Below are 27463 nucleotides of genomic sequence, written 5' to 3'. Positions count from 1 at the left end.
AAATAAAGATGACTCTCGGGCTCGCGAAAACCTAAGGGAAAAAGGCTTAGGTGGCAAATGGTAAAACCAAGGTTGGGCCTTGCTAGAGGAGTTTTATTCAAAGCGAACTGTTAAGGGGGTCCCATAAATCACCCAATCGCGTAAGGAACGCAAAATCAAGGAACATAACACCGGTATGACGGAAACTAGGGCGGCAAGAGTGAAACAAAACACCAGGCATAAGGCCGAGTCTTCCACCCTTTACCAAGTATATAGGTGCATTAATTAAACAAGAGATATTGTGATATCCCAAAATATCCATGTTCCAACAAGGAACAAACTTCATCTTCACCTGCAACTAGCAACGCTATAAGAGGGGCTGAGCAAAAGCGGTGACATAGCCAAACAATGGTTTGCTAGGAAAGGATGGTTAGAGGCTTGACATGGCAATATGGGAGGCATGATAAACAAGTGGTAGGTAGCGCAAACATAGCGATAGAGCGAACAACTAGCAAAGCAAAGATAGAAGAGATATCGAGGGTATGGTCATCTTGCCTGCAAAGTTCTCAGAGTTGTCGAAAGCTTGATCCTCATTAGCGTACTCAACAGGTTCCTCGTTCACGTACTCGTCCCCCGGATCTACCCAAGGCAAGAACACAAGCAATGGAACAACAATCAATCACGGTGCAATGCACAAGCAACATGATGCTCGTTAGCGTACTCAACAGGTTCTCAGAGTTGTCGAAAGCTTGATCCTCGTTAGCGTACTCAACAGGTTCCTCGTTCACGTACTCGTCCCCCGGCTTTACCCAAGACAAGAACACAAGCAATGGAACAACAATCAATCACGGTGCAATGCACAAGCAACATGATGCAATACATGGCATGATATGCAAGATATGATATGCAATGCATAAACGTGCTCCGGAAGGGAAAGAATGAACAAAGCATCAACTTGGCAAACCAAGTATGCCGCTAGAAAGATGAGGTGATTTCGGTTAAAATTGATATAAGGATCACCGGAAACGGATGCACGGTTTGCAAATGACAAGCAAAACAAGATATGATGTAAACTGCTTAAACAACAATATGGCCACTTAGAAGCAAGGTTTAAATATGCTACAACACCCAAACATGAAAACTAAATACATGACAGTGAAGTACATGTGGAGCTCTACAAAACACACGATTCTGATTCAGACTGTGGCCATGCATGATTCCCACTCGGACCACGACTCTGACCATGACGACGATGATGACAACTCAAAGAGCAGGAAGAAGCGCTCGGCTCTAGAGAAGAGGGGAGCCCTCGGAGGTAACCGGTAAGAATAATGACGAGCTGCCTAAAGTGACCATATATACATGAGCATGTGAGCTTCCTTCGTCCTTCAAGTCATTACTTGCTTCAAGATCATGAGAGCGAGCTTCTCTTTATGTGTTACACGAATATTATTAAATGTAAAACTCTGTACGCATTTGCACTTTTAAGATCATGTATATGGCTATGGTCTACATACAATGAAGTCCACAAAGAAATGAACACAACACTCGACATTACCTGGTACGTGCGCTACCAACATTAGGGGATCTTTTTTTTTTGAGAATTATTTGCATTCAGATCACGAAACAATACAAAATAGTTGACCCTTACAAGCACACTGAAACGCAAAAACAAAGGACCATAAACACCTAGAGTACCCTAAGACAACCATAACATAAGAAGATCTCCGAAGCTCTTTGTCATCCCTAAATCTTGAGAGAAGACCCCTGCAGCAAAACGATATGCAACCAGGCGCAAGCAGGTCATCATCTTCAACCACGGAACAATTGCCACCACGCTACTTCCTCCTTTCTTGACACCAGCACTGAGAGGGCATGAACATCAATCCAACACACCTGCAACAGCCGTCGCCATCTTTGGCTTTGAGTACCGTGAAAAATGTCCCTTCCGACTCCCCCCCCCTCCCCCGCGTCGCCCTCCCCACGGGCGACTCGGGAGGCGACGCAGCCCTCAAGCGCTCCCTCCCCTCCTCCTCCCCCTCCCCCTGCCGCCGCCGGTGCTCCCCGCCGGGCAAAGCCCTGGTGGATCCGGCGGCGGCGGGACTTCGCTCCCAGGCGGCCTCCCCCCTCGAGCGTGGGGCTCGACGAGGCTGACGGAGCTGCGCTTCTCCGAACCTAGGGTTTCATGACGGCGGCCCCAGATCCAGAGGGTCGAGCCTCTGGACTGGCGTGGCGAGCACGCGGGCGGCGCGGCGCGACCCTTTGGGGGCGTGGCTACGGCTGCTTGGCTGTGCCCCGGCGGATCCGGGTGGCGGAGGCTGCGGGCCGGCGCGGCAGCGGCCATGGTCGGCGGCGGCAAGGTGCAGGTGGCTAGTCTCCGCGACGGCGCCACTAGCCCTGCTCGACGCGTCCCGTGCGATGGCTGGCCTTGTCTGGCAGCCATCCAGCAGCTGCTGCACTGTGCTGGCCGGTGCTTCCCTACATCGACAGTGACAATACGTGGTTTCCCTCTCGGTGCTGGTGGTCCTCTCTGGCGATCTGCTTCCCCATCTCCTGTTTGCTCTGCTTCGGCGTTTTGGGGTTCTGGTCTTGGGCCGGGCGAAATCCCTGCGCGGCGATGGCCTGCGCTGACAACGGCGACACCTGAGGGTGCCGTTACCTCCATGGAGGCGCTGTCATGGCCCAGACTGGACCCTCTCCTCGGGCACCGGGGGAAACCCTTGGTCCAGTTCCCTGGACAAGGCAGCGACGGCGTCTCAGCGCCGTTCCTTTCTTGAAAGCGCTGCTTGGGTCGCACTTGGAGTCCCCTATGCGTCAGCTGGAGATGGTGGCCTCCCCGGTCTTTCCGGCGAGGTTTGCTGGTAATGCGATGCTGTGATGAGGGCTGCAGCATGGAGCGTGGGCGTCCGGGGCGCAATGTACGCCGGCGCCGGCACGTCCAAGACGATGGCTTCGCTAGTTTTGGCTGGGTCCTGCCATCCACCTGCCGTCTCCTAGGCACATATGGGTGGAAGGTACGTTGGCCCGGTCAGCCCTGGAGATGCAGTCTTCTTCGGAGGCGCCTGGCAACGGCTGTGACGCGGCCTTGAGGCTCTGTGTCTAGCTACCTTGCCATTCATGGTTGGAGGCTGGACAAGGCTAGACCTTTCGTTGTTGCGGTCTGTAGTTGGTAGCACCTCCTCACCTGCTTGTCTGGTGAGGACGATGGTGTGTGTGCGTGTGTCCCTCCTCCCGGGAGGTTGTACCTGTACTGCTGTTTTCTTCCTGTTCAATGAAATGAAACGCAAACTCTTTTGCGTTTTCTCGAAAAAAAAATGTCCCTTCCGAAGAGAACTCGAGTCATCCGACCGGTCCAGCACCGCGGCCGGGCCATTCGCCCGGGCAAAGCAGAATCTTCCTCCAGCATCAGCACAGAGGAAGGAGAAGAACAACAGCAGTAAATCATACCGACAAGGAAGAAGAAGGGTCTTCGCCCTGCATCCATCGCCCATCTGAGGACCCAAACGGCCAGTGCCAATGGACCTCCAGTCACCATAGCCCGCGACCTCGACGAGATCCGGGGATCCCCCACCCCGCTGGCTCCTAGACGAAGGCCAAAGCCTCGACTGATCGCGAACGGAGCCCGGAGAAACTTATTCCGACGCGACACCACCGCAACGGCCTCGGCAGCGTCACCCTCAACCCTAACCCTACCACACACACCTAGCGGACAGACCCGAGGTTCTCCCTCCCTCCTGTGGCCGGAGCGGCCGACGAAGAGAGAGGGAACCGACGGCGCCACCGACGACGCGCAGGAAACCCTCGTCGCCTCCTTGGCCTCATGCGATCCTACTTTCACGGAGTGAAGCGGTAAAGGCCGGGGGTCTGTACCAACATTAGGGGATCTGGTCTGTAGTACCAACTGTGTGTCAAAGAAAAATGCCAACCTCCCCGCAAAAAAAATGCCAACCGTCTTACCCTTTTTTTGGTAGTGTTTTGTCAAGGCTGGTTAGAAAAAAAAGGGTGTAAACATTTGTGCTGTTTCTGAAAACAAAAATGGTTTAAACTTTCTTTTTTTCTGAACATTAAAAATAAGGCTTAAATTAAACAGATAGAGACCTGTCGTGGAGTGGCAGGCCCATAACCCTGGCTGGGCTGGGCTGGGCTGTGCCGAATCACCAAAGAAAGCCGAAAGGTCCAGCTGCGCGACGGGAACGAGCTGGTCTGGTCGACGCGAGCAGAACGGCGGGGGCGGAGACGCCGCATCCCCGGCGGGAGGAGGAGGAGGAGGAGCAAATGATGGTGGCGCAACCTTCTTCCTCCTCCCCTCACATGTGGCAGCCAGTACGGGCTCAGGCAGCAGGCCAAGACGCGCCGCCACGCCACGCCGACGGCTTAGCGCGCGAGGCCGTCCGTCCGGGTGGAGCGAGAGCTTCTCGAAGGTGCGTGCTCTAACCAATACGACTATCTAGCTGTTTCTTACACCCTATTTGATGCAAATTAATGGAAGAAATCTCGCGTCGAGCGGTTGTCTTCGATGAGTGCTGCCGTGAGCAGCGACCTTACAGTTGTGGGTACAAGCCTACAAGGTGTCTGTGGAAATGCCTGGGAGAAGAAACCAGCCACTGGCATGTTTTTCAGTTTTTCACAAATCAGCAGTTCTCTTTTATCCCTTGGTAGGAACCTCTATGGTGCTTCTGCCTGCGCTAAATACTGGCTAACAGACATACTGCATGCAAAATGTATAAAAATAATACGATTCAACTATCCTTTTTCGTAAGCATACATAATTTCAGTTGGTTAACTTGCATTCTTGTATGCATCCAAAACTCTTGCTGAGAAGGGTCTTTAATAAGAACAATGAGACCTGTCCCATTTGCTGCGGGCTCCTGGGGTTGAGATACATTATTCATGTTAAAACAGAGCCTCTTGCTCTTCAAGACAAATACCAGTTTCTTTTATACAGCATACAGTTGTACAAAGTGCGCACGGCACTGCTAGGTACTAGCGTCCCTCTATTGCTGTAACGCTCATGTTATTTTTAGAATTCACAGCATTTTCTGCTGCTCCGTCAGTACCATAGTTATCTTCTGCAAAATACACAGGCTCTTTTGGAGGGGGAAGTGATATATCTCCATTCTCCAGAAAGGACATGATTGACGACACGAGTGGCCGCGCATTTGGGCTGCCTTGAACACACAAGAGACCGATATGGACGCACCGTATAGTTTCATTAAGTGAGCAGCTGTCCACAATCGATGAGTCAACAAAATCCTTTGTGTTCCCATCCTTCCATAAGCTCCATGCCTGCATCCATTCTTATCCCTTTCAAGATGCATATATTTACTGTACTTGCAGAAATTCGAACATGTCATTGTACTTACATAGGCTATAATGCTGGGGAAGTCTGCTTTTAGGTGCACAGAGCTGATCTTTGAGCCACTCACAATCTCCAGTAGTAAAACTCCAAAGCTATATACATCAGACTTGACAGAAAACACTCCTTTCAAAACATATTCAGGTGGCATGTAACCGCTGTTTGAACACAGAACATAATTTTAGTCAAGCACAAGAATAATGCATAAAGATAATTCATGCAGTATATCACTCACTATGTGCCAACAACGCGGTCGGTATTTTCTTGCTGCTGATTGCCGCCAAATATCCTTGCCATACCAAAATCAGATATCTTAGGGCTCATTTCGCCATCTAGTAATATGTTGCTTGCTTTGAGATCCCTGTGAATTATCTTCAATCTTGAATCTTGATGAAGATAAAGAAGTCCTCTAGCTACCCCTTTGGTTATCTCGAATCTTATTGGCCAATCAAGCATTGATTTTCTTGTGGCATCTGCTACCAATAACATCAATTGAGGGATAATCAGTTATTTTGGTTGATTTCATTACTTACTGAAATTTGGCAAGACGTAAGCAGAACATACCAAAAAGCATGGCGTCCAGACTTTTGTTAGGTAAGTATTCATATATCAATAGTTTCTCATCTCCGTGGATGCAGAAACCGAGAAGTCTAACCAAGTTTTTGTGCTGCAACTTCGCAATGAGTATTACTTCATTTCTGAACTCCAGTTCCCCCTGTCCAGAACCCTTACTAAGCCTTTTCACAGCAAGTTCTGTACCATCTTCTAATGTCGCCTGGACACTTGCATACTTTTAGGTGAAACAAGACAGAAATACAGTTATGTTGCTCTATAAGAGAAAATTCCACGTTACCTTGTAAACATTGCCAAAACCTCCATGTCCAAGCATGTTGGAGTTAGAAAAATTGTTTGTTGCAAGTACAATTTCTTTGAAGTTAATAAAAGGATACTTTAAGTTTCCATCACGAAGTTCAATAGAAGTGCTTGAAGTTCCCGACATCAGCTTCTTCCAAATTTTCTTGTTTCTTTGTTTGCCTGTCAGGAACATTGATGCAAACGTTATAGCAAAGGAACATACCACATAGAAATATGGAATAGCATTGACCTTCGCAAACATGCTTGATGGAAATACACCGAGAATGCATGGCACTGTGTTCTACCTCCAAAGCTGCAGATCCGAACAAGGCACACGCATATGATTATGAGCAAACTTGAAACGACTGGCAGTGTAATTTTTAAAACATTGCTCTTCCGCTTTTTGTCTGCCAAAATTCAGTCTGTAAGCAATCACAATTACAAATTTGCTAAATAGTTAATTTTTCACAAACCAAATATTTCTTACAAGTATGAACTACATGCACATGGTCTCAACTCTCAAGCAATCTATTTCTCACATGAACAATTGCATCATGAATATGGTAACATTTGGGAGATACAAAACTTCGGCTTGATACTTCAAACTAAAATCTGGCACAACATGTTTTGTTGAACTGGATGGAGTGGTTTTCACGCCCAAGTTTTGTATGTAATATAATCAGATGGCATAGACGACTTATGCCTAAACTTGAAGGTTTCCTTCTATAGGGAGTTCCATCATTTATTTTTGCGAGATTATAGGGAGTTCCATCATGATGGCATTATCAAGTTTACCCTCTAATATTTGTCTGTCATTACTGATTTAAACCTTTCTTGTACTCACATTGAACATAGAACTAAGGAGGTTATTGTTGGAGCTCCACTGGACACACAAATAGAGGAGTATATCTAATAAAGCAAGCAGAGAAACAGAAACAGTAAACTTTACCACTCAATCCACTAACTCGGATATAGAGGTTTTCCCCTTGTCCAATGAACTTCTCCGTGTCAATCAAATCTCCTATCCATAATAGGCACCTAGTATCATCCTCATCGATAGCATTAGTTCTCATAGTGGTGTAAGCATACGCCGTACATGAGCAGTTGCTTGTGCATTCTGCTATGCATTCATCTAAGCTTTTATTCTTGACATACAAGAACTGGTCGGGAATCTTCATGGTTGACATATTTAAGAAGCCATCCCCTTGACCACATCTTAGTGCTTCCATCCGGTGGCATCCCTGTGAAAACCTGCGGGTCGTCCAGTCTTGTTTGTTGTTTGGCTCAAAGCCATCAAGACACTTGCATGTCACAATAGGCTGTGTGTTGTCACAGTAACCAAATGGACCACAGTAACCAAATTTGTTGCATTCCTGGTTAGGTCCTGAATACTGGTCAGTCCATTTGGAGCTGTTGCTATTCCAGATTCGTGTCTTTATCCTGCCTGAGTAGTCAATCTTCATTAGCACTAGTGAGACACTAGGTACTGGTAGTCCAAAGGAAGCGTAGATCTCATCACCAATAATTTGCAGTGTATAGTAAATTGTGGACTTGATACTCTCAACATACTTCCCTACTACCAAATTGTTATTCCATACCAGACTTCGCCGGTAGGGTGCTGATCCGTTCCATGTAATACGCTGCCGAAACTCATCAGGGTCTGCACCATATGAGAAGTTGCCCGGGGATGGGTCTTGGGGGTTTCTCCAAGAGATGAGCTGTTGTAGTGCATGCGTCTTGTGGGTGATCCTGAGGTTCATACCTGGAAGGAGAGTGTCGGTCGGGTAATCGAAGCTTTGCCATAAGATGGTGCCATTTGATGACCGAAGAATAAAATTCCCATTGTTATCAAGCGTGGCTTCTCCACCAGTTGCCTCTGACGATGAATTCCTTGCAGCGCTGATGTTTGTCGTCCAGAGAAGCTGGCCACTGGTGTCTGACAAGGCGAGATCGGATCCGCTTGTGAAGGCGAGCGTTGCAGAAGAAGGATCAGTTATCGGCATAGCACGGTTGGCAACCCACACAATGTTGTCTTCGGGTATATTCCTGTACCATATGCCGACGTAGTAATATTTTGTGCTGGAGCTGGACAGGGAGAAGAATCCAAGGGCAAAAGTGCCATCGTCGGAGGTGATGGTGCTACCAGCGGAAAGCGGCTTGTCGGGAAGAAGGCGGCTGCTGGATGATGCATAAAATGGCAATAAACAAAATGACCAACAAACAAGGCAGATGATTGTGTATATGGGAAGGGGATCCATTGCTGTAGTGAACTATGGAACTGAGATAATGGAAGCAAAGCAATGGATGAGTTGTCTTTGGACAATGCAAATCAGAACTCCTGGGAGAGGCAGAGCCAGTGAAGCATTTTATTTGCGGTGCTTTTCCCACAGGAAACTAATGGGGAAGTGGGAACCTTGGAAGGAGTCCAGAAGAGATATTTACTAGGAAGTTTGAAAATGTTGGGTTGTGGTTGTTATCATCTGGACTATGTCGGACTAGCCTTCTCAGCAAATTAGAATAGACATTTACTTTTTCTTTTTGGTGTGACTGCTGGGTTTTCTTGTTTGAATGTGCTGGCTGCTGGTACTATTTTAGTTGGATTACATATGTTTATGAACAGAACAAACCCCTTGTTCTGGTTTTGGTATGTAAGCTTAGATGGTTTTTTTGAAACGAACCTATCTTTTGACCGTACACATATGAGATTGCACTTAAATGTCAACATCAGTGGTGCAGGAAATTCCATGGTCTTCCCATTGGACTTGCATGTTTGACCATGTAAACTGTAACTGGATAGATTAAAAACATGGACAGATCAGCTCATTAAGGACACAATTTCTTTTCTTTTGGGTTAACATCATTAGACCCTGACTGGATGTACAAAGGGGCCTTGCGCTTGTTTCTTCAGAAGCTTGCCAGCTATGCATTTAAGTGTGCAGTCGTGCCTGCGTTTGCACCCCTAGCTTTGCAAGAAAAAGGAATTTTTTTGGCAGTCTTGTGCAGCTGTCTGAAAAGAGCGTATCACCTGAAAAGGATGTTGATGCGGAGCATCCTACGGACATCACCATGTCAAGAGTTCATTCGGCAAGTGACACGTGCGACATCTACTTCACATACACAAAAGTGAATCATCTCCTTTACCCGTGCTCGCTTGACCCCTTCGAGGATGGTATACTACTTGACACTCCACTCGTGTGCATGCATAGGTATTGTCGGAGCTTCACGGATGACGAGGAGGAGTGCAAGCGCCAAGGAACAACTACACCATCCGCGAAGGAAGCGTGGAAGAGAAGGAAGAAGAAGCCTGGACAAGCTTCTGGAAAGCCCGGAACTTCCGGCCGCTGCCAGGAACTTCCGGCCCTCGGAACCTCCGGCTATCCCGGAGCTTCCGGCCCTGCTGCACCGAAGCCGTCCAAGAGTGTGCCAACTCTCTGGATAGCCTGGACCCTACTCGGACCTTCGTCCGGAACCTCCGCGCCCGGACCTTCCGGCCGTCCCCGGAACTTCCGGCCCTGCCTGCGCGCAGATACTCGAGCCGAAGCCCATGTACCCTTTCGCCCCTCACTTACCCCTTCGTGGCTACCACTATATATACTCATCCCCCTTCTCCATTTTAAGGTTAGCAAATATGATAGCTCATTCTTAGGTGAGCTTTGCTCCTAACTCTACTCTTGAGAGAGAGAGAGAGAGAGAGACCACTACTCCATTGGAGGCCAAGACCTCCATCTAGGAGAAGATCCTGCGGGATATATCATCAAGACCCCCTCTTGGGCGGCCCCCTTCAAGACCTCCTCACGGAGATGAACTCTACCTTGTATCTTTCCCTTTGTTGTTCATGTACCTTGTGGATCTTGTGTGTTTGATTGTCTAGTGGATGTGTGATCGGACTTGTTCTTGAGTGCTTCCCCTTGTGATTTCTCTCTGTTCTTCCCCGTGTTCTTCGTGCTCTTCGAGGGATCCCAGTCCAAACGTGAAAGATCGGCCTACACCGGGTTAGCCCCGTATCATATGGTATCATGAGCCAGGTTGATCACGTTTTTGGAGCCCCTACCCCTCTTTTTCTAGCTTGATTTTGTTGATTTCGTCCTAAATCCGAAAATCCCCACCAAAAATAGCCCCCAAATTTTTTTGTGATTTGTTGGTTTTGATGATGTTTTGTTGATTTTGATCCATGGATTTGCTTGGTTTCAAGTGGATCTAGCTTTCCCCCATCTTTCCCCCATTTCCATCAACGAAATCTCCTCAATTTTGCCCCGGGAAATCGTGTTTTTCCGCCCCCGTTCTCAGATCTGGAATTTAGGGTTCATCCCGGAAGAAATTCCACGACCCCCGGAACTTCTGGCCTCCCCCAGAACTTCCGTCCCCCGGAACTTCCGTCCTAGCCCCGGAACTTCCGGGATAAACAGAAAGTTTACCCCAAAAATCCCCCTGACCCCCGCACTTTTTCCGCGACCCCCGGAACTTCCGGAGCCCGGAACTTCCGGCCATATGCCCAGAACTTCCGGCCTAACCAGAAACTTTCCCCGAAATTTCAGCATCAGCCTTCTTCACCGTTTTCATCATAACTTTTCACTCCAAACTCCGATTTTGAGTGTTCTTTGGCTCGTTTTGAAGCTATCGACGTGCCCGAGGTCCTCACCTTGGTTTCACCACCTTTTGACACCATCAAATTTTTGGTACTTTGGCATCTTTGCCTAGGGCTTCCACCTTATCATTCGCATAACCACCATAGCCTTCCGCAACCTAACCCTTTTGGTTCCCCATAGCATGTGAGGTTGTTTGAGTAGTGACTTGAGTATCCTCAGGTGTTTAGGCTACTTAGGGACGGTTGCTTCTTCATCAACCACCTCCATAACTTCCGCATAGGCTTGCCCACCATACACTTCCGCCACCCAAACTTAACCCAATTTTGTTTGTGTTGTGAGTTGTGTCTCCTAAGGTGTTTTGGCTACTTAGGGACCGTGCTTCCAACTCCGACACCGTGTATAGCCCATCATACCCTTCCACATTACCCATTTTGACCGGGTTTCCACCAATACTCCCGCAAGCACCACCGCTTTCCGCTACCACCATTTGACTTTTGTCCTTGAGATTTTGAGTTGTGGTTTTTCCGTTTCCTAAGGTGTTTCGGCTACTTAGGGACAAGTCTCAATCATCTTGGTACCTACATCAAGACCACCACCACTCATCATCGCAAAGGACGGTAACCTCGACGACACCATTGTACATTCCCCTTGCAAATTGCATTGATAACCCCTAGCCCATTTTGCGTTACTTGCCTATCGAGACTAGACATTTGAGTATTGCCGGCAACGTTACTTGTGCACATTAGTGATCATACTCCCCATAGCATACATACCATATCATATTGGTATCATATCATCTCGTGTGCCTCAAGTTTGTTCCCGCATATACACAATTGCTATATTGGTTTGTGCATTGTGCAAAATTGGCCATATAAAAAAAAGTGAGAATAAGCTTTTAAGCAAAAGAGAAAGAGCAAAGAGCTTGTAAGAAATAGCCATAGCATCAAAATATATCATATGGTATCATACTTGATCATCTTGGATCATTGTGTGAGAAACACCGGGAACCATACATATATAGCATACTTGGGATAGAAAGTTTATCCATTTTGCATCTTATAGGTTGTGCACAAGTGTCGTATCCGCCTATTGAGACACGAGCGTTTTGGTGGATTCCACATTTTGAGCTCATTCCTTGGTTGCACGGCCCCATTTATCTATCCGTGTGTGCGTTTCCGTGTGCCATTCATTGCTATTGGTCTACTTGTTTCACTTGCGAATTTGTGAATCTCTTTCAACATTATTGACTCTTGCTAACATTTTGCATCAAATTTTTGTGCCACTATCCTCACCGAGCTCTACCATAAGCTTTACTTGATAGGTGTGAGTGAACAAGTCCGGTACCAATTCCACTATTCTTTCATCTCACATTGAGTGAAACGGGATACATCTTCAACTTTGGGAAAAGGTAACTTGGTATTGTTTATCTCATTTCCTACTCACCTCTACTCGAGTCTTGTGATGGATAGGCAAGGCATTTCACCTTCGGTCTACAACAACAACGACGAGTTCGATGCCACGAACAACAACTCCGACGCCAAGATGCAAGCTCAAATGGAGGAGATCAAAGCCCTCATCAAGGCCTACAAGCGATCTTCCTCATCTTCGAGAAGACGCTCAAGAGCACATGCTTCCGAGCTACCATCTCCGGCAAGATCACATCGGCATCGACACCATCACCACCAAGAACGTGAAGGTCAAGAGCTCTACATCAACAACCACTCAATGACTTCACCATCTCCCTTGGCATCTTCGCCTACGGACATACGACATCTTCGCCAACAAGCACCCCAAGACTACGATCAAGAGAAGCTCCCCAAGCTCAAGTCCGCGACTTCCATGAGCTACTACGACCTCGACATCGACCACGCAATTCCTTTTATGGGACTCAAGAACCAGAGGAGTATCTCGAGTGGGAGCGTTTGATGGATGACTACCTCAAGCTACATCAAGTTCTCCCGAAGATCAAGTGAAGTGCGCCACAAGAAACTTCCACGACTACGCCTCGTCTTGGTGGCTTCACACACCTTCGGAGTACTACGACATGAGTTGGCCCAAGACGAAGAGAGTTTTGCGGCGAGAGTTTGTGCCTCCAACCTACACGGAACAACTTCGACGCCAATTGGAGAATACCATCCAAGGATCCAAGTCCATCGACAAGTACTTCAAGGAGATGAAGATTGCCTTGCGACGAGCCGGCGTGGACGACCCCATTTCGATGAAGTTCCACTTCATGATGGGATTGAACAACGACATCTCCAAGACTATCTTCCTCGAGAACTACAAGTCCATCGACGACTACTACATTGGTGCTCTCAAGGCGGAACAAGAACTCAGGAAGGCCAAGGCTTCTCCACCCCAAGCACACTTCGCGGTGACCAAGCTCTACGACAAGCATGAGGCTAGTACCACCATGATGTCCAAGCCCGACAAGCTCCAAGACGATGCTCCCAAGTGCGACTTCACCGCCATCCCTCTTTGTGGCATTGATGATGCCGAGTCTACCTTGACTCTTTTTCAAGATGGTGCGGCGACAAGTACGACTACGGAGACCTTCAAGGACCAAGCTTTGGAGGCAAGCGACAAGGTGGCGAGCAAGGAGGATGCTTCCATCTTAGGAGGCGAGAGTGATGATGTGCCATCTTCGGCCTTCATCCACGGCGACGGTGACGACATGATCGAGCATGGGATTTTCCCTTCGGTCATGGAGGAGAGTGATGTTGTGCCATCTTCGGCCTTCATCCATGGCGACGGCGATGAGATGGTTGAGTATTTCACCTCGACCACGGCGACGTATGATGACTTGAGTGACTTGTGCCACCATATTGAGAGTGAGGGTGACGTCACCACTAGCCACATATATGATGTGCTGCCACAATTCCCATGTGAGGAGAGCCACAACCCCCACCACTTGAGTGAGATGAGTGACTCCACCATACGTGAGATGAGTGCACCTATTTTGAGGAAGTGAGTGAACCACCACATAGAGAGAGTGTGATAGTTGATAGGGCATGTGAGGCCACTTCGATTTCTAACGACTTAACCTCTACCTCTATTGTGTCTTCTCATTTGGTGCTAGGTCCCATATATGATGACGCACCGATCCTCGACGACTTCGTCCTCCCTTTGGACAAGACGATGGCCATGGTGGAATATGATGCACCCCCCACATGGTTCCATCAAGATGAAGATGACCACCATTTGGTCTTTCCCACCTCACTTACACCACTTGAGTGGAATGACAAAGGTAACAAAGGTGACGGTGATGCTCTAGTCCCACTAGTGGACATTCTTGAGATTGATTGCTTGCATGATGTTGATCCACCTAGTACCATGATTCATGCTAGTATGATTTTCCCATGTGATGATTTGCCCATTTATGATGAATATGATGATTCTCATGTGGAGTCTATTAGTTGTGATGCCATGTTACATAGGATTTTTTGTGACAATTCTTTAGGTCACATCATGTTTGCTAATCCGCTTGACTTGCCATATGCTATGCATGAGATCAACCATATGTCTTATTTGCAATCTCTTCATAGTGACTATGCATATGCCATTAAAATAAACCTAATTTGCACATATGGCATACATGACAAGCCCATGGTTATTGGCATTTGTTTTCTTGTGATGATACTCCCTCCTTTCCGGTTTATAAGGCTCAATTCAAAATTCTCACCAACCAAGGTAGATGGTGAGTGGTGGAATACTTTTTGTAGTTTGCAAAAGCACCCAATTAATGCTCTTGTTTTCCTCAAAAAAGTATGTTTACCAATGCATTAATTGCAATGCATGCATGCATAAATTACATGCATTGGTTAATTTTCTCTTAGTACTTGCATGCAATGATTTAATGCACCTTGGAATCTGAACATGTGATGGAAAACAACCAAATTGAGCCTTATGAAATAGAAAAACTAAAATTTTGAGATAAGCCCTATAAACCGGAAAGGAGGGAGTATTGATATGCTCCCTTTGCATCATTTATCTCATATGCCATGCCATGCCCACCTAGCTTCGGATATGCATTGTTTTGGATGTTGTCCATTTTCTCCAAATGATGTTTCTAATATTGCTCATGAGGAAACCCCCATAGTTTCCTCATACATGTTAGGAGATTTTGATCCATCCCATCCATTGCATGATCCCAATAATTACGTGCACAATATGCTCCCCATGCATCATAATGATATTGATGTGCCATATACTTGCATTCTCAATTTGTGTCCCCATCGTGTCATACATACTAACTATTCTTTCATGATGGATGACATGTTCTTATACCATGCATCAAATTTCTTTGAGCAATGCTTATCTTGTGCTAACTCACACGTGCACATACACATCATGATGGATGATGTGTACATTTACCACACGCACAATTTCTTTGGTTTGTGTCTCTTTTGTGTAGATACCCATGAATACTTGTCGACCTCGCAATCCCACAAGTTGACAAAACAAGCTCTAGAGAGCAAAGATGATTTGGGATTCCATGGATTGTCTTTCCCACCGCTCTCTTCGCGCAAAGACTTCGCACATTTCTTCTACATGGCCCTCACTTGGCTATGGGTTATTGTTCATTGCATATCATATGCCCATCTTGCCATGTTCACTTTGCATGATATGCTCATTCCTATGCCTTTGACATGCATTTGTGACCCATGCTTTGCATTACATATGATGATTGATTCTAATACTTGTATGTGTATTTGCAAGCTTGGTGGAGATATTGCTTGTTGTTGCCATCTTCCATTTGTGACCCACCCCTATGATGATACTATGATCTTGCTTTGTGTTCGTGCTTGTGATATGTCATGTGCATTGTCTATGCCCATTAATTGCTCACATGACATGATTGCCATGATTTCCTCTAGTGTGTTGCATCTTCGCTCCACTAGTTTGCACGACTTGATTACTATGATTTCTTACCTTGTTGCACCACCGATGATTCATACTTGCTCACTTCATGCGGTTGATGACAACCATCTACATGCTTTGCACATGATTGTTATTGCTTGTTGTCATATCTCTCCATATGTTGCCTCCCTCATGCTAAATGATTTGCCATGTATTGAGCGCAACTATGCCTTTAGTCCTGATAATGAGTTTGCCCCCATAGCATTCTCACATATATTTGGAGATTTTGACATAGTTCTTGTGAAGCATGTTTGTCTTCCTTCTTTGCACCATATACCTAGTGTCATGAATACAGCCATTGTTGCATCTTATTATTCATGCACTTGTGCTTCTAATGGTTATGTGCAAGAGAAGAGAACCATCATGATGGATGATGTGTTTATCTACCATGCGCATACGTTCTTTGTTTTGTTGTGTGCATGTGTAGGATACTTGGACTTCTTGTCGACTCCCACTTCACGTGAGTTGACAATTCGAGCTCTTAAGAGCGAACCACCTTCTACCACGACGATTCTACATCGCACTTGCTTGTGTTTTGGCATTGCGAAGAATGCACAAGGACATGCTTTCAAGGTGATATCCTTCTCTTTTGAGAACCCTTAAACCATGAGCATGGATATTATGGATCATACTACTTGTGTTGATTGCACCATGAGACTTATTGTTCATCTTGGACCACTTGATTGCACACATGTTAGAGATCTTGCTTCGACTTGCTATTTCCGCATTTCCATGCCTCATGACATATATACCTTGTGTGTTGCATCCAATTCTTGGATTACTTGTTCCTATCTCATGTTTGGTTGCAACAGTGTCACTCCTTCACATATGCCATGTCCCATTGATTGCTACATGCTTGCCTTGATTGCCTCACACATGATGAACAATTGCTCTTTCTATTGTGTTGAGTGCCATACTATCTTCATTACACCCTATGCATGTTATGCTTGGATTGTCTTGCACTTGACCCATGTGTTTAGACACTTCATTTTACTTGGTGTTGTGAATGATTCCTATGCCTACCATCGACCATTTGTCGAGCGCTTTATGCATGATCGCTATGACCGTGAGGTTGATGCTTCTTCTCTTGTTATACATATTTGCATCACTACCTCACATTTACATGCTTGTTTCCATGATGTCCTTCTTTGTGCTCAACTTATGTGCTTACATGCCATGTCACAATCCTTTGTCACACCATATGCTATGCTTGATGACAACACTTGCTGGGTGAATCACCTCTTGAATGCTTGGTTTTGCACTAACGCTAACCGCATTTGTTTCTCCAAGTGTTTGTTCTCCTTGCTCCTTTTGAAGGAATCACGAGACGGTGCGACATTGGAGAGTGCCCATTTCAAGCTTCAAGATGACGAGAACTTGGTGATCAACCACTACTACACGGCGACGCCATCTCTTTCCCATGGTGATTTGGATTTCGATCCGAGGTCGGATCTTTCCCAAGGCGGAGGGGATGATGCGGAGCATCCTACGGACATCACCATGTCAAGAGTTCATTCGGCAAGTGACACGTGCGGCATCTACTTCACATACACAAAGGTGAATCATCTCCTTTACGCGTGCTCGCTTGACCCCTTCGAGGATGGTATACTACTTGACACTCCACTCGTGTGCATGCATAGGTATGTCGGAGCTTCACGGATGACGAGAAGGAGTGCAAGCGCCAAGGAACAACTACACCATCCGCTAGGGAAGCGTGGAAGAGAAGGAAGAAGAAGCCTGGACAAGCTTCTGGAAAGCCCGGAACTTCCGGCCGCTGCCCGGAACTTCCGGCCGCTGCCCGGAACTTCCGGCCCCCGGAACCTCCGGCCATCCCGGAGCTTCCTGCCCTGCTGCACCGAAGCCGTCCAAGAGTGTGCCAACTCTCTGGATAGCCCGGACCCTGCCCGGACCTTCGCCCGGAACCTCCGGCGCCCGGACCTTCCGGCCGTCCCCGGAACTTCCGGCCCTGCCTGCGCGCAGACACTCGGGCCGAAGCCCATGTACCCTTTTGCCCCTCACTTACCCCTTCATGGCTACCACTATATATACTCATCCCCCTTCTCCATTTTAAGGTTAGCAAATATGATAGCTCATTCTTAGGTGAGCTTTGCTCCTACCTCTACTCTTGAGAGAGAGAGAAAGACCACTACTTCATTGGAGGCCAAGACCTCCATCTAGGAGAAGATCCTGCGGGATATATCATCAAGACCCCCTCTTGGGCGGCCCCCCTTCAAGACCTCCTCATGGAGATGAACTCTACCTTGTATCTTTCCCTTTGTTGTTCATGTACCTTGTGGATCTTGTGTGTTTGATTGTCTAGTGAATGTGTGATCGGACTTGTTCTTGAGTGTTTCCCCTTGTGATTTCTCTCCATTCTTCCCCGTGTTCTTCGTGCTCTTCGAGGGATCCCATTCCAAACGTGAAAGATCAGCACTTGCAGCTGTTAAGTACCACTCACTGCCTCCACTCCAGGCCAATGACGTGCACATTGGGCTTGGCACCCCTCCTGGGCTGTTCCGGTTGGGCTTTGGCAGTCACGGTAATTGTCCCCGTGACATTGCAGAGCTAGCTTCGTCACTATGTGGGGCCTGCGTTCGGGTTGGGGTTAGTTGAAATGTTTCGCAGAGTTTCAGTGGACGCGGGTAGAGAGCTACGGATAGGCGGTGGCTCTGCTCTACTAGCGCCTCCATGGCTTGTAATGAGTCGATTTGACATGGATTGATGCTTAGTTCCGATAGTTGCTTAGCTGCCTTGTGCTATTTCGTTGGTTTTGGGGACAATTTGATGCCACTTTGTTCGGGGACATGCATTTCATCGTGGCGTGCATCTGTAATAATGAAATATTATCAGGGTCTTCTGTTTGGATCGCACTTGTTCATAAATCTCATGTGGCTTATTTAATCGCTCATGGCCATTCTGTCATATGTACGGGCCATGTGCGCTTGTGGAACTTCAGATGCTTGTCCATGTAAGTTAGTGCATTGATTCGTGCAGTGTTCAGTGTTGTTTATTGTTCACAGCTGGATCTTCTTAGAAAGTGGTAAATCCTGGCACTTCTTACTCCTATTTCCTCTCATGTGTCAACAAGCAAGTAGGGCGCTTGACCTTAACGTGGTAGGACTCTGTTGCGTCGCTAATTAGTGGCACTGAAGTATGCACCCGGCATGTAAACTTCTTTTTATTTACCAATGAGTCCATGACCATGTCAATTGCCGGTACTGGATCTGCCTCATTTCATCTGCTCAACTCCGAATGCTTTTATGTAAAAAATGAATGCTCAACCTCACATGATTATACGCTTGCTTTGGTTGATTTCGGTTGGATGCTAGACTTCGTGTTGTGTCTGGGTTGATGTTTAGTTAGACTGCAGGTGAACATTTTTCTGCTGGACTCTTGACAAAAGTCCCCTCAGCTGACATTTGTCACATGGTATTGTTTGTATACAGATACAGGGCACTGCATTGTGGGTGTCTGGCTACATGGATCTGTCCTTTGGCCATCCAGTTGCGCTGTTTGTCATAGCCCTATAACTCTGCTGGTAAAATCGCTCCTACCGTGAACCGAATTGAGCAGTACAATGGCCGTTTTGCTGGAGTTCCTCACAGTATGATTCAGGTAAACCTGCCATGTCTTCTGGATAAAACTCTTCTACATATACCGAGTGCCATTGCTGTCTCGATTACATCAGTGGACAAGGCCTAAGTGCCCGTACTTGGCCTTTTTCTCTTGGCTTCTTTTGTCATGTTTAGATTGGTGGCCTATTTTCAGATGAAATGTTACTTCACCTCTGAAAATTGAACTAAACAGAGTTGTACTATTTTAGATTTGTTTGATGATCTCCTATTAATTTATCTAGTTCAGTCTATGGAAGCAGTTCTATTAGCTCCGCATGCCTGTACAGTCCAATGTCTTAGAAGTTGCAACAGCAACCCTTCGAATCTGCTTAGAAATAAATCCATTGAATGAGAGTGAATGTCTACCAGAGTGTACAATTGGAACCTAGTTGATGATATACTGTAGTCACACCTAACTAATTGAGCCATATAAATTATCAGAGCCCGTTCTTGGTGAGTTGGCTTCTGCAACATTAGTTGAGTTGAGAGATCATGTTACAATGTTACTATATGTTCATATATTAAATAGTCTGCACTGTAACAACAAAGGTTCTGTCCAGCTAGAAAGTTTTCACCCATCCATGTTAGTATATCATCAACTTGATAGAAGTACAAGTACGTGTAACCCTCATCATACTGCCAAATTCATGCTCTTGAACTTTAACTGGTTGTTATACACTACAAAATAGCATAGTCAAACACGTAACTAGTTTTCTATCTGGAACTGAGCATGCTCAGCAGTTGCTAGACACTGATTTTTCGGAGCACCGCCACTTCGCTCGGGGGCGGTTCCAAATGCTTCAGCTCGAAGCTATGGAATGGATTGATGCTGGGAGACGTAGGGTAACAGCTCTTGTTGAAAGACCTCTAGAGCCGGACTAACAAACTACTTTGTATTTTCGTTCTCATTTTCCATTTCTCTGCTCCCATCTTCTCTTACTCTGTAACTTTTACTCCTCCTATTCGCAATGGAAAGCAGTAATGCTGCATTTTCGTCAAAAAAATTGCTAGACATAATCACTATCCATCGCAGATGCATGCTGTATATGAATCGCAAGCTAAGTTAAGAGCCAAAAGAAAAGAATGCTCTTATCAACTAAAGCTGTCTTATATGTGGTTGTTTTTCTTTTCATCTCATCTAATGGCAGGCAATGCTTTGCATTTGCTGGGTACCTATGTTTTTGCAGTGGTTGCTGGACCAGCCCTTTTACACCAGGAGGATGCTGATAGAATTCAGAGGCAGACAGACGCCAAGGGCCTCCCTTGTTCTTCAAATCCCAATTCGCATTGGCAGTTAAGTCCATCCATGTGTCCATTGGCATGTGATGTCAGTGGGCCTGACACTAATTAGTCAATGAATTTTGATAACTAATATCTCACTGAAAATTTTGTTTTGAGTAATGCGGGACCAATTTCATCTCAAGAGAAAGGTGTTTTTTATTGGAAGAACTATTAGTTGCACAGCTGAATTTAGTTCTCAGGATGCTAATCGATTCTCATCATGCTGTGGTTTAGAATTTACTTGATGGGAACTAGGAAAATCTGGATTAGTTCAGACAGCCTACTACTTCATTTGGCATATCTCCATCAGTCACTGCATATTGAAGCCCTGCAACCTTTCTATTGCGTTGTGAATTATCCTGCTTGGATAATATCATATGCTCTGCTGAGAACCCACCATGCAAAGCTTAGATTTAGGATGTCGAAGATGAGATGTATTACGATGAAGTCTTGAAGAATCACACAAACAAAAATTGCCAGATTTTCTCGTTGGTGTTGGTCTGTTTAGGCTAGTGCAGGGTGTTGGTTTATTCTGTCATCATTTGTAACTATGTCTGGGCCATCGGCCAGATTAGATAGTATAGCAATATGATGTGATTTCCCTCACTTATCTATATGAACCTTGTGCTTGTTTAGTTTCGGCAGCTGAGTTTACGGTTAGCAATGTTTCAGTCTCACCAATAGCTAGCAGCCCTTGTAATACACATTTGTCAAGCATGTACTGTACAATCTAACATCATTCTGATGGTTCAGAATCTTCCTATTCTAAATCGATCCTGTTGGGTGGCTTGCAGGCAGGCAACTCTTGCTCTGCTGTACCTCGTGACTCGTGAGCCCTATGGACCTTTTCCCTGAAGGTAAGGCGGCCAGTTGATTCAACCATCTCCATCTGACAAACTATCAACATGAATTCCAAGAGCTTATGTATATGATCATGCTGTTTTGATTCCAGCTTTCCTAGGGTACCGTGGCCTGCTGGATGACATCCTGGTGTTCATCGTCGCGTATGCCTACATCTCCGCCACCTACCGGGCCGTGCTTGTCTCTCGACATCGTGTGAGTCGGTTGTATGACATGAGCAGTTGCTGACAGACACAGGGAACTGAACTGAATTTCATGGAGCTGCAGATCTGAGATCGATCAGCTTGATTGGTGGATTCATGCTAGATATATTACATATAGTGAGTGACATATACAACATATACTTACTTTGGTCATAATGTGGTTCTGGCAGAATGTGGATACATATGCAGGAACCATCTGACTCATGTTATATTGATGAGTTAGGATCTTAGGGATCGAGATTTCACATGTCATGCTAATGTTAGGTTCTACTCCCTCCGTTCCTAAATATTTGTCTTTTTAGAGATTTCAAATGGACTACCACATACGGATGTATATAGACATATTTTAGAGTGTAGATTCTTTCATTTTGCTCCGTATGTAGTCATTTTGAAATCTCTAGAAAGACAAATATTTAGGAACAGAGGGAGTACTAGCTTGTTATATGAGCATATGATTAGCATTGGACAAACACTTTGGCCCATGCAAGATAATTTGGTCCCAATCATCTTGCTTAGTTGTTTGATATATAAATTTTGACGTATACATAGCACTGAAAACATTCCAGAGATGATATCTCAAGTTTCCAGCAAAGTAAGCATATGCTACTCGCAAAGAAATCATACACAAAAGTGATTATCCGTAACATCCATGACTAGTTTAAAAACATTCGCTGAAGAAATCATACACTCTGATAAGTTGGATGCACAGCTGTTCAAGGATGATCGCTTCACTGTCAACAGCTTATAAACTTAATTTTGCTACAAACAGGGCAAAGTGGACAAGTCCATTGTACATAAACCAGGCTCACACCACACGGTACTTTCACAAGCACAAACAAAAGTTGAAAGCAAACACAACATTAATTCTTCATCAAACCAACAAGTGCAACAAACATTACAAGAAAGTATGCTTATACACAATTACATAAAGTCATAGCCACTGGTCCATGACACAACAGAGCAAGACATATATACAACAATCAGTTATTTCTACATGGTTATCTGCTCTTGCCACTTGCCACTTGCCACAACGAGCGCACATGCATCTGTGCCAATGAGCCTTCCGCTCTCGAGCTTATATGCATCCTCAATGACAATAGTAAACAAAATTTTAAAAAATCAGAAATTTCTTGTCAACAAACATTGACGAATTTTCTACATGCGTGCAAAGTTCATTGAGATTTTTTTTCCCAAGATGCTCCTATAAGAAACAAAAATCGATGCTCCAAATTGCTCTAAAAACGACTTTTTGGAGCATCAATTATTTTTTACAGAAGCATTTTGGAATGTTATTTCTTCATGTAAAATTGCACGCATGTTGAGTATTCGTCAATGTTTGATTTTTTCTGATTTATTTTATTTTATTTTACCGTTCACAAGGGAGCATATGAGCTCGTGGGCAGAAACTTCATGTTCGCACAGCAGATGGCCATTACCCCATCACATGGCCCGATAGACAATCACTTTTATGACCCAAGTACCAACGACAATAGGACAACCCACCTTATAAACCAAATCAAACAGGTTAGCCGCCCTTTCAGTCCACACAACCTCACGCCTGCCAAAAAAAATCTTTTTCAATCATTTGAGTAGTAATGCACACTAAAATGGAATTGTTGTAGATTTTACCTGTAGTTTTTTAACTCTGTTGTCACATCATCATAACGTGCTCGCTGAAACTCATACCAGTCTCTAGCGCTCTACAATTCAACAAGGTAAAAGAAGTTGAGAAGGTAGTAACCGGTGCAAGATTTAGCGTTATTATCCTTACATGTCATGTAGGTAGGATACAGGAGAACAAAAATATCACAAGACAGTATTTGCAGCGCTAAATACACCTGATAAGCTCAGATATTACACCAAGATCAAAACTTTTCAACTAACAGCTGCAAAAAGAAATTCATTGAGGGAGCATTCCTGACTGTTGGTGCTACAAGGTCAGATCTTTGATTGTTAGTGCTCTAATTTCAGATCTTACAAAACTTACACCGTAGAAGACATACGGTTTGTTAACATTCCAAAATCAATTTGTCAATCTTCCAATTAACACTAATGAGTCAGAACCTAATCATTCAAAATCTGTGAATTGATCAACTGAGTGACTAAAATATGGAAAAGTACTGCTGGTATTTTACAAATCCCGAGGTCTCAACGACAGCGAAGGGTCTAGACCCACAGTTGGGGAAATCCAAGAGAACACCGATCAATCGGTTGATTTGCACTACCGACTCCAACTAGTGATTTAATTGAGCGAGCGCGGTGTGGAGGAGAAGGAGCATGCCTGGGGCCGAGAAACGGACGCGGACGAAACGCTAGGGGATAATGGGAGCCGGAAAGCAGCAGGGGTGGGGGCCGATGGGAGCCGTGCAGCAGCAGAGGTGGGGATCCCGAACTTCGCAACCAGGTTGCGCAGCGCCATGGATTGACGGCCGGGTGTGGGGAGGGGGTCGAGGACCCGGCTAGGGTTTGGGTTAGGCGTGTCTTGATTTCTCTCTGGCGACGAAGGCTTCTCAGCAGCGCTCTCCTCTTGTTTTGCTATCATCCCAAAATCAAGTTGTCAATCTTCAATTAACACTAATAAGTCAGAACCTAAGTGTCTCATTCACATCTGTGAACTGATCATCTGAGTGGCTAAGAAATGGAAAAGTCCAGCTGGTAGTTTACAAATTCTGACTTTTGACTAATAAGTCAGAATTTGTGAACTGAGTGACTAAGATATGGAAAAGTCCAGCTTGCAGTTTACAAATTCTGACACGAGAAAAGGTAGAAACGAGAAAAGGTTTCATGACAATGCAAATGGTTGTCAAGTTAGAATTGTCTGTAACGGTGCGCCAACCACGTCAAAGGCAAAAGGGGAAGTTTTCATGACAGTAGAAAATGTTTATAATGATCTGTAAGAGCCACATCTCGTTAAAATGCTGCCAGCAGTGAAGATCTCGCATATGCATCAGAGCGTAATTTGTTACAGCGAAGGCATGGCAGCCACTAAAAAATCGCAACCGCATACGCAGAGAAGGCTAGGGCGCGTATGGTATATGTTTGTGCTTTTACTCCAGAAGTCCAGATCCTTTCTTGAAATAAAAGGATGCGGCGAACAATAGAAGGCGCATCGGTAACCTCCCATTGCAGATGAACATACACTGGGGAGAAACTATTCGTCAGTAGGAGTTTCTGAATTGGTCGAGGAATCAAGCAACAGCACAGCGGCGAAACTTGATGTCTCGGCGACAGCGAAGGGTCTACTCTAGATCCGGAGTTGGGGAAATCCAAGAGATGACCGGTCTATTGGTCGATTTGCAGTACCGACTCCAACTAGCGATTTACTTCAGAGAGCGCGGTGTGCAGGATGAGGAGCATACCTCGAGCCGAGAAACGGACGGCCGCCAAGCGCCAGGGTCCGACGGGAACCGGAAATCAGCAGGGTTGGGGGCGGACGGGAGCCGGGCAGCAGCAGAGGTGGGGATCCGCAACTTCTTGGCCAGGTTACGCAGCGCCATGGATTGCCGGCCGGGGGAGGGAGGGATGCGGCTAGGGTTTGGGTTAGGCGTCTCTTGTCTTTTCTCTGGCGATGAGGCTTCCCAGCACCGCGGTTTACTCCGCAGAACGCGTGCCGTCGTGGGCTGGGCTGGGCTGGGTCAGGCCGGGCAGGGAGGAGATCCATGACTACAACAACAACAAGTAGGGTGGTACTTGGTCCTTCACAGTATCCCTTCCACTGGCGGAGCTATGTGTTAGAAATACAGTGGAGGATTGCCAATAATCTGAACTGTGTGAGAAAAAAATAGTGGGTCTTCTTTGTACTGGCCCGCCCAACATAGATGTTGTAGCTCCGCCACTGATCCCTTCTATTATTGTTTGCTCTCGGATCCCTTTATTTCAACAATAGAATGGGGTGGAGCCGAGGGCTCTTCGGGAGCATCCCTTCTTATTTATTTTTTGGAAATGTTAACGCCCACACGTGTGGGCGTTCATCATCTCGACCACACACATCCATCATCGTTCAATACTTTATGCACGAATCTTGGCACAATTTGGTTGATTTTCGATACCACGTAGGACAAGGCGCGTGTGTGGTGTGTGACACAGTTCGCCCGCACGTTGGTTGCCCTCCCGTGGTCAGCGGTTGCCATTCGGGGGCGTGCAGTGAAACTGATATGCGCCCGCACGCCACGCGCCGACTATGGTTGACGTCAAACACGTCGCGCACTTCGCCCCCCTCCCCCTCACGGTTCCATTTACTCATCCCCGCAGTTACTCGCACAACCCGCTTCGCATTTCAAACCATTGGAGGAGAAGACGAGGGGAGAAGGCGACGGCGGAGGCGGAAGAGTCGACGGTGTTCGCGGCCGTCGGTGGTGCTCGCCGGACCGGAGCGGCTTCGCTGGAGCGCATGCAGATTGAAGGTAATGCTCGCTCCCACTCTCACAATCCTTGCCTGCATTTTTTCCCCTTCCCTCCCTGTTCGATGCTTCGCTCGAGATTCGTAGAGATTCAGGCGATTTGGCGATGCGTCGGCGTTCCCGCCGGCGGCGGAGTCCTGTGCTTGCCGTTTTCGGGGGCACTGGGCAGTTTCGTCGCCGCCACGGCGGCGGTCTCGCCGGTGTGGTTTTGCCTGTTCTGAGACACACACTGGTTGTGCCTTGAGATTGGGCCGTTGTTTTCCGGTCGGTTAGTTGCGCATTGGTTCGAATTGGTATTTGTGATCAATTCGGGGAGAACTTTGATGTTGAATTTCAAGTCATTATAGTTGCCATTGAACCCTAGATCTATACTAGTGCAGAACTGGGCAATAGCACCGGTTCGTAAGGCCCTTTAGTGTCGGTTCCATAACCGGCACTAAAGTGTGGGCACTAAAGGCCCCCCCCTTTAGTACCGGTTCAGCACGAACCGGTGCTAAAGGGCAACCACGTGGCACGAGCCAGCTCCAGGGCCTGGAGCCCTTTAGTACCGGTTGGTAAGACCAACCGGTACTATAAGATTTGGGGGGGTTTTAGTTTTATGATTTCTTTTTCATTTAATTTTGTGTTTCAATTTTAATTCTTTTTCGTTTGCTGGTATTTTACGATACTACACATTGTACACGTTATGCATATTTATAGAATTTCTAGTAGAACCAATCATGCATATATATATCATCAATGTCTCACAAACCACCATATTAATTAATTCACACATACACACATGTATAGCTATATACAATTTCTCCTACATATGCATGTTGCCTTTGGAGCCAGTGGCATTAGCCTAATTGGTGCCTTCGGAGCACGATGACAATTGGAAGTGGTTTTCATGAGGGCGGTAGCGGGTAATAGTATTCTCCCTTCGGATTTATGACCTGGTCGAGCAAAAATCCCGCTATTTCCTCTTGAAATGCTTCTACGCGCTCCGCTTCTAGGAGCTTCTCCCGCACCTCTTTGAACTGTTAAGAAGGAGATCAATATGCATGTGTATTAGTTGTGTGACTAGATATCGATAATGGTGTAAAAATTGTAAATAGTGTTCTGACAAGTGTACCCATTCCTGTCTTTGAGATCTGCTCCTTTCGGACGCCATCATGCGAATGTTCTCGCAAACGCAGAATGCACACAGATCAGTCCCGTGCGCCTGCTTCAGGGTCTTTACGAGAATGGAATTTGATCAGATAATAATTAATCAAGCATGATAATTAAAGAGATGGCAGCTAGCTAGCTAGCTAGTACTACTTAATTACTTACCTTGGGTCGAAACCATTTAAGCTATTTTTTCCATTCGCCTTCCGTGACGCTGATGAACCTTGTCCAAGCCTTGCCCGCCGACAAAGAAAATGAA

The 27463-nt window shown here is 46.1% G+C and overlaps 2 protein-coding genes, 1 long non-coding RNA gene and 1 pseudogene across 3 annotated transcripts; 1 reads left to right on the top strand and 3 right to left on the bottom strand.

The window, feature by feature from the left end:
• The window catches only part of LOC123139857 (trithorax group protein osa-like), a 4091-nt pseudogene extending 860 nt beyond the window's left edge, over positions 1 to 3231 (bottom strand).
• Positions 3232 to 4147: 916 nt separating this feature from the next.
• LOC123139861 (uncharacterized) lies at positions 4148 to 8492 on the top strand. Its single transcript, XR_006469666.1, has 3 exons — positions 4148 to 4400; positions 8088 to 8199; positions 8284 to 8492. It is a non-coding gene; the product is annotated as an uncharacterized lncRNA (long non-coding RNA).
• On the bottom strand, positions 5570 to 8448 carry LOC123139858 (receptor-like serine/threonine-protein kinase SD1-8). The gene is made up of 5 exons (XM_044559555.1): positions 7140 to 8448; positions 6496 to 6597; positions 6189 to 6370; positions 5900 to 6125; positions 5570 to 5808 (listed from the first exon to the last, which is right to left on the bottom strand). The coding sequence occupies exons 1-5, from the start codon at positions 8446 to 8448 to the stop codon at positions 5570 to 5572; spliced, it is 2058 nt and encodes a 685-aa protein (XP_044415490.1).
• A 14005-nt stretch (positions 8493 to 22497) lies between the features above and the next one.
• Positions 22498 to 25290, bottom strand: LOC123139856 (uncharacterized). The gene is made up of 3 exons (XM_044559553.1): positions 25015 to 25290; positions 23285 to 23355; positions 22498 to 23213 (listed from the first exon to the last, which is right to left on the bottom strand). Exons 1-3 carry the CDS (start codon positions 25150 to 25152, stop codon positions 23096 to 23098), a joined length of 327 nt encoding a protein of 108 aa, XP_044415488.1. The 5' UTR covers positions 25153 to 25290; the 3' UTR covers positions 22498 to 23095.
• Between the last annotated feature and the right edge of the window lie 2173 nt (positions 25291 to 27463).

The sequence above is a fragment of the Triticum aestivum genome, chromosome 6B (genome assembly GCF_018294505.1).
Source record: "Triticum aestivum cultivar Chinese Spring chromosome 6B, IWGSC CS RefSeq v2.1, whole genome shotgun sequence".
NCBI lineage: Eukaryota > Viridiplantae > Streptophyta > Magnoliopsida > Poales > Poaceae > Triticum > Triticum aestivum.
This window is presented reverse-complemented; position numbering and strand designations above follow the sequence as displayed.

What these genes read in the sequence shown, in the direction of transcription:
- LOC123139858 (XM_044559555.1), bottom strand. Translation starts at nt 8,448, where the DNA reads ATGGATCCCCTTCCCATATACACAATCATCTGCCTTGTTTGTTGGTCA. An exon ending in GTTTTGGCAATGTTTACAAG is followed by an intron (nt 6,126 to 6,188) that starts GTAACGTGGAAT and finishes TTCACCTAAAAG; the next exon opens with TATGCAAGTGTCCAGGCGAC. An exon ending in TCTGGACGCCATGCTTTTTG is followed by an intron (nt 5,809 to 5,899) that starts GTATGTTCTGCT and finishes TATTGGTAGCAG; the next exon opens with ATGCCACAAGAAAATCAATG.
- LOC123139856 (XM_044559553.1), bottom strand. Translation starts at nt 25,152, where the DNA reads ATGGCGCTGCGTAACCTGGCCAAGAAGTTGCGGATCCCCACCTCTGCT. An exon ending in CGTCCGTTTCTCGGCTCGAG is followed by an intron (nt 23,356 to 25,014) that starts GTATGCTCCTCA and finishes GTTGAATTGTAG; the next exon opens with AGCGCTAGAGACTGGTATGA. An exon ending in ACAGAGTTAAAAAACTACAG is followed by an intron (nt 23,214 to 23,284) that starts GTAAAATCTACA and finishes TTTTTTTGGCAG; the next exon opens with GCGTGAGGTTGTGTGGACTG.